A 13,013-nucleotide genomic window follows, 5' to 3' on the forward strand; every position below is an offset into this window, starting at 1 on the left:
AGGGAGGCTGCAACTGCCTGAGTGGTTACAGAAAGTGTATTTCCTTGTAAGGAGCACTTGTAAATAAGAGTAATCACTATAGCATTTGTTGCATGTGGTGCAAGAGTATGGCTTCTCTCCAGTGTATATCCTGAAGTGTCTTTTCATATGCTGGCGTGTGCTGAAGGATTTACCGCACATACTGCAGCTGAACGGGTGTGGGTCCTCATGTGCCTTTCCAGATGCGTGTTGTTGCTAAAACACTTCTCCTCTCCACAGAGGTCCTCAGTGTGAGTTTTAGCGTGATTCACAAGAGACACCATGGAGAGAAACTCCTTCCCACACACTTTACACATGTTCCGTAACTGTTGCTTGTTCGGCACCTGTGCCGTACGGTCCTTCAAGTTCACCTCTGCATTACCATCCCCATCGCCAACAGCGGGAGTGGTTACAGCAAGTGTTTTGTCTTGTAAACACTTGTGACGTTTTAATCCAGTGCAATCACTGAAGCATTTGTTGCAGGTGGTGCAAGGGTATGGCTTCTCCCCAGTGTGGATCCTGACATGTCTTTCCATATTTTGGTGTATGCTGAAGGATTTACCACACACGCTGCAGCTGAACGGTTTCTCTCCCGTGTGAATCCTCATGTGCTTTTCCAGAATTGTGTTGTTGCCAAAGCACTTGCCACAAATTTCACAAACTTTTCTGTCCTTGTGAGTTTGCAGATGAAGCTTCAAGCTTTCCTCCGAGTCCAATTGTGTCCCGCAGACTCCACAGAGGTCCTCAGTGTGAGTTTTAGCATGATTCACAAGGGACACCTTTGAGTGAAAGTCCTTCCCACACACTTTACACACGTTCCATAAGCATTTCTTCTCCCCAATGTGGATCCTGAGGTGTCTTGTCATATTGTGGAGACAGTTGAAAGATTTACCACATTCATTGCAATTGAAGGGCTTCTCTCCCGTGTGGATCCTCATGTGTATATCCAAACTACTAGAGCTGTCAAAGCATTTCCCACAAACATCACAAACCACTGCTTTTACTTCCATGTGAGTTTTCAAGTGAAGTTTAAAATCCTCCTCAGTCTCAAAGTGCCTCCCACACAGCCCGCAGACATCTTTAGGGTGAATTTGCAGATGATTGAGCAGTGAGACTATGGCGTGAAAATATGCCTTTTCTTCATCCGTGGTGTTTTTGCAGTCAGTGTGTGATGTCGCCACTCTTCACTTCTGTCACTGTCTCCATCACTTCTGTCACTGGCTGTGTCTTGAGTAGTATCGCTCAGCTTCCAGTCATCATCATCATCGTCTCCATTTTCACTTTCAGGATCAGAGAATCCTGGAGATGGGACCTCTTCATCAGCCTTTATGATCATCTGCTCAGCTGAAGTGACAGGTATAAGTCTTCTGTCCTGGCTGCTGCTCAAAGGTTCCCTGTGTCTCCTCTCAGTCTGCAGGGACTCTGGTTTCTTCTGCCACAGATTGGAATTCCACTCCTGCTGCTGCTCAGTGAGGAGATCCTCCTCCCACACAGAGAGGTTGAGCTGTGCTTCCTCTGAGGAGCAGAGAGAACATTCAACAATGACTGAACAACATCTGTGTCGTGTGTGTGTGTTACTTACTGCTGTACTGCCAAAACTTTTAAACAATCAACACAACAGTGCTCTCACTCACTCACTCACACACACACACACACACACACACACACACACACACACACACACACACACACACACACACACACACACACACACACACACACACACACACATTTAAGAGGCAAATTGTACTCCACTACAATTATTTGACCACTTTAGATTTTGATTATTATAACAAAACATTCACCCCGGCCCTAAATACATTTCGGCTGAATATAGTAGATCTGACACACACACACACACACACACACACACACACACACACACACACACACACAGCTCAGTTGCCTGCCTGCAGTCCTGCACTGCACTTTTTTTTTACTGTACTTTTCTTTTTCATTTATACATTGTGTAACATACTTGACTTACTTATTCCTGTAAGCTCCTAGGTGGAGCATAGGGCCGCAATCACACCCCGCCATCGGACTCTGTTTTGAGCAGTTTTTTTTCAGCTGGGCCCACGATAATCCGGTCGTCTTTGCCTCACTCTCCACTGATCTTCTCCAGGTCTGTTTTGGCCTCCCCACTTTCCTTTTGCCCTGTGGGTTCCAGTCCAGTGCTTGCCTAGTGATGTTGTCAGTAGGTTTTCGGAGGGTGTGTCCAATCCACCCCCACTTTCTCTTCTTCACATCCTGGCTGATGGAGTTTTGGTTGGTTTTCTCCAACAGGCTGGCATTTGATATTATATCGGGCCACCTGATGTTCAGAATGCGCCTTAGGCATATGTTGACAAATGTCTGGAGTTTGTTGGTGGTAGTATTTGTCACTCTCCATGTCTCTGATCCATAGAGGAGAACTGACTTGACGTTGGTGTTAAATATTCTGGTCTTATTTCGGAGGGACAGTGCCTTGGAGTTCCAGATGGGTCGTAGCGTGGTGGCATTGTTTATTCTGCTTTTGATGTCATCATCTGATCCACCATCCTTGCCCAGTATGCTCACAAGATATGTGAAGCGGTCAGTCTCTTTGATGTTGTCTCCCTGTAGTTGGACCGGGAGATCCTGTTTGTTGTTTACCTTCATGAGTTCTGTCTTTTTCACATTTATCTTGAGGCCAGTCTTTGCTGCCTCTTCGGAGAGTAGTGTTAGCTTTGACTGTGCGTGTTGGTGTTTGTGAGAAAGAAGACAGATATCGTCCGCAAAGTCAAGGTCTCCGAGTTGTTGGGTGCCAGTCTTAGTGGCCATGGTTGTGTTTTTCATGATCCAGTCGATGGCCATCAAGAAAATTGTTGGTGAGAGCATGCAGCCTTGTCTCACCCCGGTCTTAACTTCAAGAGGGCAAGTTAGCTTTCCATTGTGGATGATCTGGCAGTCGGAGTCTTCATACAGCTGTTGGATGATGTTGATGAATTTCTGAGGGATTCCGTAGTGTTGCATCAGCTTCCAGATGGTATCTCGGTCCACACTGTCGAAGGCCTTCTCAAAATCCACAAATGTTAGATAGAGAGAAGTCTGCCATTCAATGGACTGTTCGATTATCATACGCAGAGTAGCGATGTGGTCTGTACAGGACCTGTCCTGGTGAAACCCTGCTTGCTCTGGTCTTAAACTCTTGTCCAGGGCTTCTCTCAATCTATCCAGGATGACTCTGGTCAGGACCTTGCTGGGGACAGATAGGAGCATGATCCCTCGCCAATTACCACATTGCGACAAGTCGCCTTTTTGTGTAACATACCTGATAGTGATATTCTATTTAACTTGATATCAGGCTGTAGAAGCGCATTGAGCAGCTTGCGTTGTCGACTGATCTCTCGTTTAGACTGGAACATTTCTTCCTCGTAGCCTGAGATCATCTTTTCAACAGCTTCCACGATCTGATCAGCAGTCGCAGACAGAAACTGCTCCACAAGGACCCGAACACCTTGAATTAAACTCATCTTGGTATCTAGTTAAAACAAAAAGGCTCTTCTGGTTGGCCGTCGTTAACGAGAGCAACGATTCTCTCTGGTAATATCCAGTTATATATTATATTATATTATGGTAATTACAGTATGCTAACTTTGTTTACTTCCGTTGTCCTGGCGTTGCACTTCCGGAAGGACCCTTCTTTCTAAATTAAAAGAAAAATAGTCCCTAGTCTAAAGTAAAAGTCCAGTACTAAAAAGGTATTTTAAGAAACGTTGCTATCAGTACCAAAGACAATGTGTGAACTCTATGGTGTGAACTCGTCATCATCATAAAGAATGGTCCATTTCACAATATATATTGTAATTTGTTGCAATGCAGTAGTGTTCATGGCGTGTTGCTGCCATCCAGTGTTTGTATGAGGAATCACACAACTTATTTGATCTTTAACTACATAAATGAAAAATAGATTGATAAACTATAATGAACTTAATAGCTATTAGATCTGCCTTCTGGGAGATCTTCAGTTGCTCCTTCACTGCATGCATCTACTTGATCTTTCACATCCATAATATCAAGAACTCTTTTAGCTGAATGACTCCAAAACTTACCTGATAAATTGATAATGTATCAGTTAACGAAATTGGAAAACCCACGTGTTTTATCCCTGCTTAGTCAGACTGAATTAAATACAGGTATTTTCTTCTGGAAAATGTAGACCTTCTGTTAGCTTTGATAATGTAACATTTTAAGAATGTAATTAAAACATTTGATAAAATGCCTTTCTCTTGCTCTGTAAATTGAAAGCCTCCAGCTATCAAACCCTCCAGCAAATCCCTTTTAGTTCTTCACCACCTCAAGAGGAACCCCACCATCACCGTTATGGTGGGGTTAATGATTTTTTTTCCCCATTCCATTTATTTGTTTGTTAGCAGCTTATCTACAAACATTACGAACTCATTTGCACTCAGTAGCAAGGTTTTTCATTGGTTACGGAACAAGTGATTCACCTGTAAAACTGTTTTTGAGGGGCCCCTCCTATATTCCTCTATAGTTAGATTGTAGTCTTAAACAAACATTAAATTCCCATTGACAATGAATGGACAATTTTACTGAGAAAATTATTCCTCCTTATATAATAATACCTGATGACATGTATTAGGGTGGAAATAAAATCACGGCACTCCATGTAAAATCTTTGAGTCATTATAATACTGATGCTAGATAAACCCAGGCTTATTTCCATTCCATGCCAGCTTGGAAAATCAACAATGGCAGACATTGTAAACAAAGTGGAACTGCAAATTTGGAACTGAAGCCTGAAGAGGGGGAGGAATTATACAAAGTTGGGTGATATTGATGACATATCTCGCATATTACCAAATCAGTTGAGCTGTTCCTGAGAGCTATTTCCAAAAAAGCCCCTATATGAGAAAGCCTGATTGTTCAAAATTGCATATTTGTGGAGATAGAAAATACATAGCCCAAAAAACACTTTTTTCCCTTGAATTTTACATTATGGGTCCTCCTATTGAAAGTGAATGGAGAATTTTACGTCAGTGTCTGAGCAAATCAGCTTAGTGTCTATTTTTGAGGGGCGCTAGCCCAAACATTAAATTCCCATTGACAATGAATGGAGAATTCTACATCAGTGTCTGAGATGAAAGCAATAGAATACACCCGCACACTGTATTTGCTCGGTACATGAGTATTTTCTTATTTAAATGAAGCAACGTTTCGGTCCCTCCGGACCTTCCTCAGGCATGGGACACCAGTGTCTGAGCAAATAGGCAGTGTCTATTTTATGTCATGATGATGTACAATGATAAGAGCACCCCTCACTTCACACGGGTGTGATTTCTTTACATTAAACTTTACTGTGATTCTTCATAGAGAACACAAATACACAAAGCTGGGCATACGAGGGGCCAGTGCCCCTCAAAAAAGAAAGAAAGAAATCACACTGAAGCCTCACTTCTAAACAAACATCGTACTCTAAACAAACATTAAAAGTCCATAGACTGCCATATCATGAGAAAAGAAAGAGAAACAAGGCATATTTCAACTAAACAATTTACACTGATGTATCATCATGTAACACAACATGTCTTGAAGGCAGTGTCAGTGATGTTTCTGCTAAGGTCAGTGTCAAATGCTACAGCACTCCGTGCCACAGAGGGCACACTTCACTTAAGTTATGAAGCACTGACTTTAATGGACACTTTATTTGCTTTTTACCTCCGTTTACCATTGCTCTGTATTGTTGATGCTTCTTGTTATTTTTTCTTTTTCCTTGTATTGCTGTACACAACAGTACCTTTTTCCTTGTTTTACTCTTTACTTGTAACCTTAATAATCGCGGTGCCATATCTGGGCAACAAGTGCCAGGGCCCCATGATGCCACAGAACAGACACTCTATAGGAGAGAAACACAGAGGCACTCATGGTGCTTTTCAGTAAGGCTGCAATGTATGTGCAATGCACAAGAGGTATTTAACAAAAACATAAATGGGTTAACACAATACTCCAAACTTCCTTCAGTCTCTTTACTCCAGCAGAGGGTAGTGGTATAGTTGTATTCTCTCTTTGTCTTCCCCTCTCCAAATAAACATCATATCAATATGTATGCCCAGAAAACTTCCATTTGTTAATTTCCTTCCTTCCTAGCTCGCAAACCAATGGTTGTATCTCAAGAGGAGAAGCCTCTCAAACTTTTGATCTGATAGCCTGTCCCTCTTTGGAGATAGAATCAGGTTACCCAGGCTAAAGAGTCTTTCTACTGGGGCACTGGACGGAGCGGCTGCGTTATATCGAAGAGATATTTTCTTTATCAAAGGAAATTGATTGAGAGTGTCAATCCCTGTCGTTCCTGATTTGAGGTAATCAGCTACTTCAGCTTCAGCAGGGGCATAGGTGTCCTCATCCTCTGTAAAGGAAAAGAACTCATCCTCTTTGGCAGACCCTGTGCTGTGCTGTGGTGTTGGGTTGGTTGGTTGCTGCTCCTGCTCAAGGACCTGCTGTTTTCGGCACTCTGATAGCAGACTTGCCTTCGCCTGGTCTTTTCTCCCCCTGTCACGCAACCAACGGAGCTTAAACTTTGGCAGTGTCACCGCAGCCAGGACAGCATCTTCACTCTCCAGAACAGTTGTAAATCTTGCTTTGATTGCCTGAAATGATGTATAACAAGACAAAAACAACATTATTCAGTTATTACTTACTAATAATAATAATAATTACTAATAATGCATTTTATTTCATGCCCCCCACGCACACACATTTATAAAATGCATTTATAAAATGCAGTGCAATTGGCTGATTTATTTTAAAGAGAAATGCAAAAGAATATCACAGTTCTCACCAGCACAATTGCATCTGGTAGGCCAACAAGGATTTGCAGTCCATTCTTCATTTCCAGAGTCTTGGACATCAATGTCTCCAGTGTGGGTAGGAGTGTGCCGTAAAAACAATTTTCTTCTCCCTGAAGAATGTCCAGTGCCACAGTAAGTGGCTTCATGACAGTACAGTATTCTCTGAGAAGTAGACGTTCCCTTTCATCGATACATTTCAGCTGTAGTTTGTAGGAGAGGGTGTTCAACTCCACCAGCGGTATCCCAGAGATTCGAGCCAGGGCATCGTAAAATGAATTCCACCTAGTTGTGCAAGGTACTAGTAGCTTCTTTGCAACAGCGTCCTCCAGTAGCTCCGAGGCCACTGTTGATCGATTGGTCTTGTTCCACAACCCTGCACACTTTGTGGTAGCGCTTCTGTAGAGTGCTTCTGTTTCAGGTGTTGACAGTAACCACTTATTCACATCAGTGCATGAGATGAGGTTCAATGTGTGTGATGCACATCTCTGATGTGTGGGTACAGCAACCACATCATCATCAGCGCCATTCAGCAGTACATCTCCAATGTTTGTAAAGGTCACCTCATCGTCATCCTCTGTGTCATATTCATCCTCATCACGTGGTTGGTACATTTTAAAGGCCTTGACAAAATTAGAGCCATTGTCCGTAACCATTGCTGTGATTTTTTGGGATATGCCATGAGATGAGTGAATATTATCAAGCTCAGTTGCAATACTGTCATACGTATGCCGACCTTTGAATCTTCTGCATGCCAGCGCTGCTTTCCCACGTTGCATGTTCTGTGGATTTATCCAATGTGCGGTTACGCCAAGAAAGCTTTTATTATGTGCAGTCCATATATCTGCAGTGGTAGAGAGATATTCTAATGCATCCAATTTATTTTTTAGATCATCTTCCATTTTAGAATATTCACTGTCCAGGTATTTGGAAAAGGTATTTCTGCACATTTGACATTTCATTGGTATTTTGCTGACCAGTTCTCTGAAAGGAACAGACTCCACCGTTGAGAGGGGAAGAATCTCCTCAACAACATAACTGGCAATCAATCTGTCAAGTTGGCTCTGACTCGGAGTGACATGTTGTGGCGATTTAAAATCTAATTTTGTCTGTTTAGGTGGTGTTGGTCCATCCGAGTCACTGGTGTGGGTGGTGGTAGAGGTAGGGTGAGGGTCTTTGGCCACTAGTTTCGTATCCCCATGGACTTTGTTAAGGTGCTTGAGTAGATTGGAATTGCTCCTTGTCGCTGTGGACAATGCTTTCTGACACAATTTGCATTTTACCTCAATGTTTTTATCATCCTTTATCCGCACAAATTCAAAATATTTTTTGTATTTCCAAGCTGAAAAGCTCCCGGTGTCGCTGACATCTGCATTTGCCATTGTATCAACTGCATAAGTGGTTACAGTGAGAGTTTTGTCTACTGTCTTTTGAGTCTCCATGTGTCGTTTTAATGTAGAGTTGTCATTAAAGCAGAGTCCTGGAGATGGGACCTCTTCATCAGTCTCTATGGGCATCTGCTCAGCTGAAGTGACAGGTAGAGGTTCTTCCTCTACTTTGTATATTATTTCACGTTCGTTTTTCACACACTGAGGAGTAAAAATGTAATGGATGGTGTCGTCCTCTGGTCTTCTGTCCTTGCTACTGCTCAAAGGTGCCTTGTGTCTCCTCTCAGTCTGCAGGGACTCAGAGTTCTTCTGCCTCAGACTGGAATTCCACTCCTGCTGCTGCTCAGTGAGGAAATTCTGCTGCTCAGTGAGGAAATCCTCCTCCCACACAGAGAGGTTGAGCTGTGCTTCCTCTGAGGAGCAGAAAAGAAGAGAACATTCAGCAATGATTGAAAAGAATACATCCGAGTTTCTTACTGTTGTAGTACTGCCAAAACATTAAACAATCAACACACAATTCTAACATACCTACAACCTACCTTAAACCCTCACCTAAGCTGAAGGCCTCATACACACATTTTAAAGTAAACAAACATTCTGTGTTCCATCTGTGTTTAATGGACACCTCAATGCTTTTCCAATGTAAGTCACATGGTTTGGCCAAACACTTGTTTGATGTGGGCAATCAAACAGCATTGAGGAGTCCATAAAACAGACGGAACACAGAATGTTCGTTTGATGTGTGTATGAGGCCTAACTTCATGCAAATCCCTTGACTTTGAAAACACGACCAATGACAAAAAACTCCCATATCTGCTGGGCGAAGTACAACAATGTGCAAACACAGCAGCAAGATTCGTGAGTTGCTGTGATAGGAGAAGGATGTCAAACGGAACACAACCACCCTAAAGACTAATCATTGTGTATATTCCTGCACTATACCTGCATCCAGTGATCTTGGTACATAGAAATTGATCTATTGAAGATTCTGACTTTCAAATGTACATATTTTTTGTTTTGATTGTATTGCTGTATTGTGCTTTCTGCTTTGGCAATGTAAATGTATGTTTTCTCATGCCAATAAAGCCCTTTGAATTGAATTGACTCCTTCAAAACTGCTCTCAAAGGGCACCTACAGACGGCTGCAATTCGAAACTGGCCCCCGTAAAATCTGAATCCCCACCCACCCCTTTTCGCCCTATGTTTCTTTGCCCTTTTTACCTCTTCTATAATGATTTCCTGTTTTGACTATATAGTTGTGTATATTCGTACATATCTAAATGTTTTGATGAATTGAAAATGGTGGGCCCTATTGTACACAAGTGTAATGCTTTATGGTGTCGTCCACTCACTACTGTAAACTTTCTGCAAACTGTTAATACATCAATCAAACCACGCGGGAGCAGCGCGAGTTCGACCGCTGTTTCCGCATGTCGGACCCTTGGTATGTCGAGACTCGAGACGGTTTTAGCGTTCGTCCCAGCGGTGTGATATGTCCTGTTGCAGCTCCTAATCCAGACAACAGTCCTGTCAAAACTTGACTATTGTAACTCTCTCCTTACTGGCCTACCGGCATGTGCACTGAAGCCTCTCCAACTGATCCAAAATGCCGCAGCTCGCTTGGTCTTCAACCAGCCAAAATTCTCACATGTCTCCCCCCTGCTCCGCTCCCTGCACTGGCTCCCGGTCGCTGCCCGCACAGAATACAAAACTCTGATGTTGGCATTTAAGGCAACCAAAGGTATGGCTCCCCCATATCTTGCCAGCATGATTGAACCCTACAAACCCTCCCGCGCACTCAGATCAGCCAACGCAGGGAAGCTGGAAGTACCCTCACTAAAAACGCCGGGACAACGCTCCACAGTCCACACCATAGACATATATACATAGACGCCCCTTCCGGCTCTGAGGCGTGTGTCAAAATTGAAGGCACTATTTTCCCGACATTCCTTGCGAAGAATAGCGGAAGCAAAGCGGAAGCTTGTCAAGCTTCCGCGTGCGTAACATAAGTCCCGGAAAAGACGCGCTGTGATTGGCCAGTAGTCACTTGAGTGACAGCGAGAGACATGGAGGATTCACATGAGTGACGTCACTCGGGCAGCGACGCAGTCGCCTTCAGCAAATGCCTTCAGCACTTCTAAATAAGAAAGCTGCGGAGAACTGTTGCTTTGTGTTCACTCTTTTAATGTTTTCTGTTAGTAATCTAATCCCCCCTGGCTCTGATGTTGTATTGTTAATAACTTTGTTGTTTGTGTTTGTTTGTTTTGTTTTGTAATGTATATTGTCATGACTGTTATAAAGATTTGTTAAAAAAAAAAAGCCTTCAGCACTGCACTTCCGCCTTCATTGGGATACACGTCGCTCCAATGAACTGCAGCGGCAAATGAGGCGTCTATGTATATATGTCTATGGTCCACACGTCCCAAACTCTTCTCCCTTCTGGCCCCAAAACTGTGGAATGCACTTCCCGTTGCAATCAGAACTGCAGCATCACTCCCGATCTTCCGCCGTAGTCTGAAAACCCACCTTTTCAGACTCCATCATGGCCCATAGCACTTACCCTACCCCCCTTAGACAGCACTTCTTAGACTTATATAGCATTTGAAACAGACTTATAGCATGTCATGTAGACAGCACAATAAGTGCATTGTATGTAGTCATAGCACTTCATAGTATATATGTACAGCATAGTATAGCATATATGTATAGTGTCATTATATAGATATGTTCTAGTCACGTTCTTAGCTTACGCATGTTTCGCGATAAATGCATTTTACATATGTGATGTATTCCCATGCTTTTTGTTCTTGCTTAATGTAAATCGCTCTGGATTAAGAGCGTCTGCTAAATGCCTAAATTGTAAATTGTAAAATTGTTGCACGTCGACCTAGCCCTGGTCCAGTGCGTTAGCAGCGAGTTCTCACTAACTTAGTCAGAAATATCCCTGCCCAGGTCGAAATGGGGTCGACCGTCGAGCAGTCCACAGACAGTGGATTAAACCCTTTTCGCAGCATTGTTTCCAAAAAGTAAAGGTATCAGAATTCAATAGCCCAAACCACACTAATGGGTCGCCATGCATGATTGAAGTATTTACACAGTTTGCAGAATGGGCACATTACATGAAAGCACAACTCATGATGCATGCCATCTACTACTCAACCGTTTGTTTGCGAGGTTGCATCATGGCGACGGTTTGGGCTTAAGGACGAGCGTCGTGTGAACCATGGTGGCTAACAAACAATAGCACACCTACCTGCCTGCACTGACCTTTGCTTGGTTTGTTTCCTTCAGGTTTATTGTACTTGTTTCATATACATTGTGTAACATACCTGATAATTTATTTAACTTGATCGTAGGTTGTAAAAGCCCATCGATCAACTTGCTTTGTCGACTGATCTCCCGTTTAGACTGCAACATTTCTTCCTCGTAGCCTGAGATCATCTTTTCAACAGCTTCCACGATCTGATCAGCAGTCGCAGACAGAAACTGCTCCACAAGGAACCGAATACCTTTAGTTTTACTCATCTTCTTGGCATCTAGTTAAACGGATCTGATCTGCCCAGTGCCCGTTAACGAGAGCAATGATTTTGTTTCTCTCTGGTTCTGATTTAGGTGGAAAGTCTGGTGATGCCGTCGCGAGGGTAGGGTACTACTAGGGTAGGTTCTTCTGTAATGTAAAACTACAGCAACGAGTCTTTGTTTACTTCCGCTGTACTGGCGTTGCACTTCCGGTGGTCCCTTTCTTTTTTTTAAAGTGAAATAATCTGTTTTCCCAGAGAGCGACTTGGTGATGGAAGAAAAAAATACTGCTACAGGCAGTACTGTACGTGTACTCAACACCAGGGGCTAAATTACTCAATAGAAGAGTAAGTACTCCAAGGAGGCCACCTTCTACCACTGCAGATGAAATGTATTAACATACTACCACCATACAGACTGGTACATTATGTTTGTCATTCAAATCAGTTACACTAGGCTGCAGAGTTAACTTGAGCATTGAAACTCATTTACCCTTTGTTAGTGTTACTGGTCATGTTCAGAGTCAAACTAATCTCAAATGGCATGGTAGTGGGGAATGCTGTATAACCTACTGGGCAAAAAGGGAATACGCTGAGAATTGCTTCAATTAAAGAGCACTCACATCAGTTCATGAGCGGTCACATACTCATTTCCATCTTTGAAATGTATTCAGAATAACGTTCATTCATCCTATATATATATATATATATATAAACATGACCCATTTTGTTACGTGATGAATACGGTCTGGTTATGGTATAACAAGCTGCAAACCCATGCACCAAATCGAGGTGGGTATTACACAGTATATTTCAATTAAATCAGGGAAACAAGTGTCATCACTCAATCTCAGATGCCTGCTGTCAGATACACAGCAAAATCCTCAGTGCCAATTCATCCATTTGTAACTCAAGTACAAATGGAACACATTTGTACACCTTTTGCAGTTTCATAGTTCAGAGGTTCCAATCGACTCCACTCAGTCAATATTACTTATGTATCCCTTCTATCTGAACATACACTAAAAGCCCCCCCCCCCCCCCCATAGATTCTATGAAATAATAGAATCTATGATTCATGACAACTATCAGAGATCCATTGATAGCAGATCAGCAAACAATATTGAAGTGTCTAAGACCCCACCTCTTACTGTATAATGATTTAATTGCCAGATTCTTCAGGGATCTTTCACCACATGACAAGGTGTTCTACTGAGTCCTGCAGTACCAACAAATGACACACAGGCCAAATGCCTGCAAAA

At 42.7% G+C, this 13,013-nt stretch overlaps 1 protein-coding gene across 1 annotated transcript; it reads right to left on the minus strand.

Annotated features, from left to right (window-relative positions):
- Positions 1–5,098: 5,098 nt before the first annotated feature.
- Positions 5,099–11,804, minus strand: LOC306936807 (uncharacterized protein). Its single transcript, XM_079520431.1, has 3 exons — positions 11,563–11,804; positions 6,839–8,646; positions 5,099–6,647 (listed from the first exon to the last, which is right to left on the minus strand). Exons 1-3 carry the CDS (start codon positions 11,756–11,758, stop codon positions 6,144–6,146), a joined length of 2,508 nt encoding a protein of 835 aa, XP_079376557.1. The 5' UTR covers positions 11,759–11,804; the 3' UTR covers positions 5,099–6,143.
- Positions 11,805–13,013: the final 1,209 nt, after the last annotated feature.

Source organism: Electrona antarctica (assembly GCF_951216825.1).
Source record: "Electrona antarctica genome assembly, chromosome: 14".
NCBI lineage: Eukaryota > Metazoa > Chordata > Actinopteri > Myctophiformes > Myctophidae > Electrona > Electrona antarctica.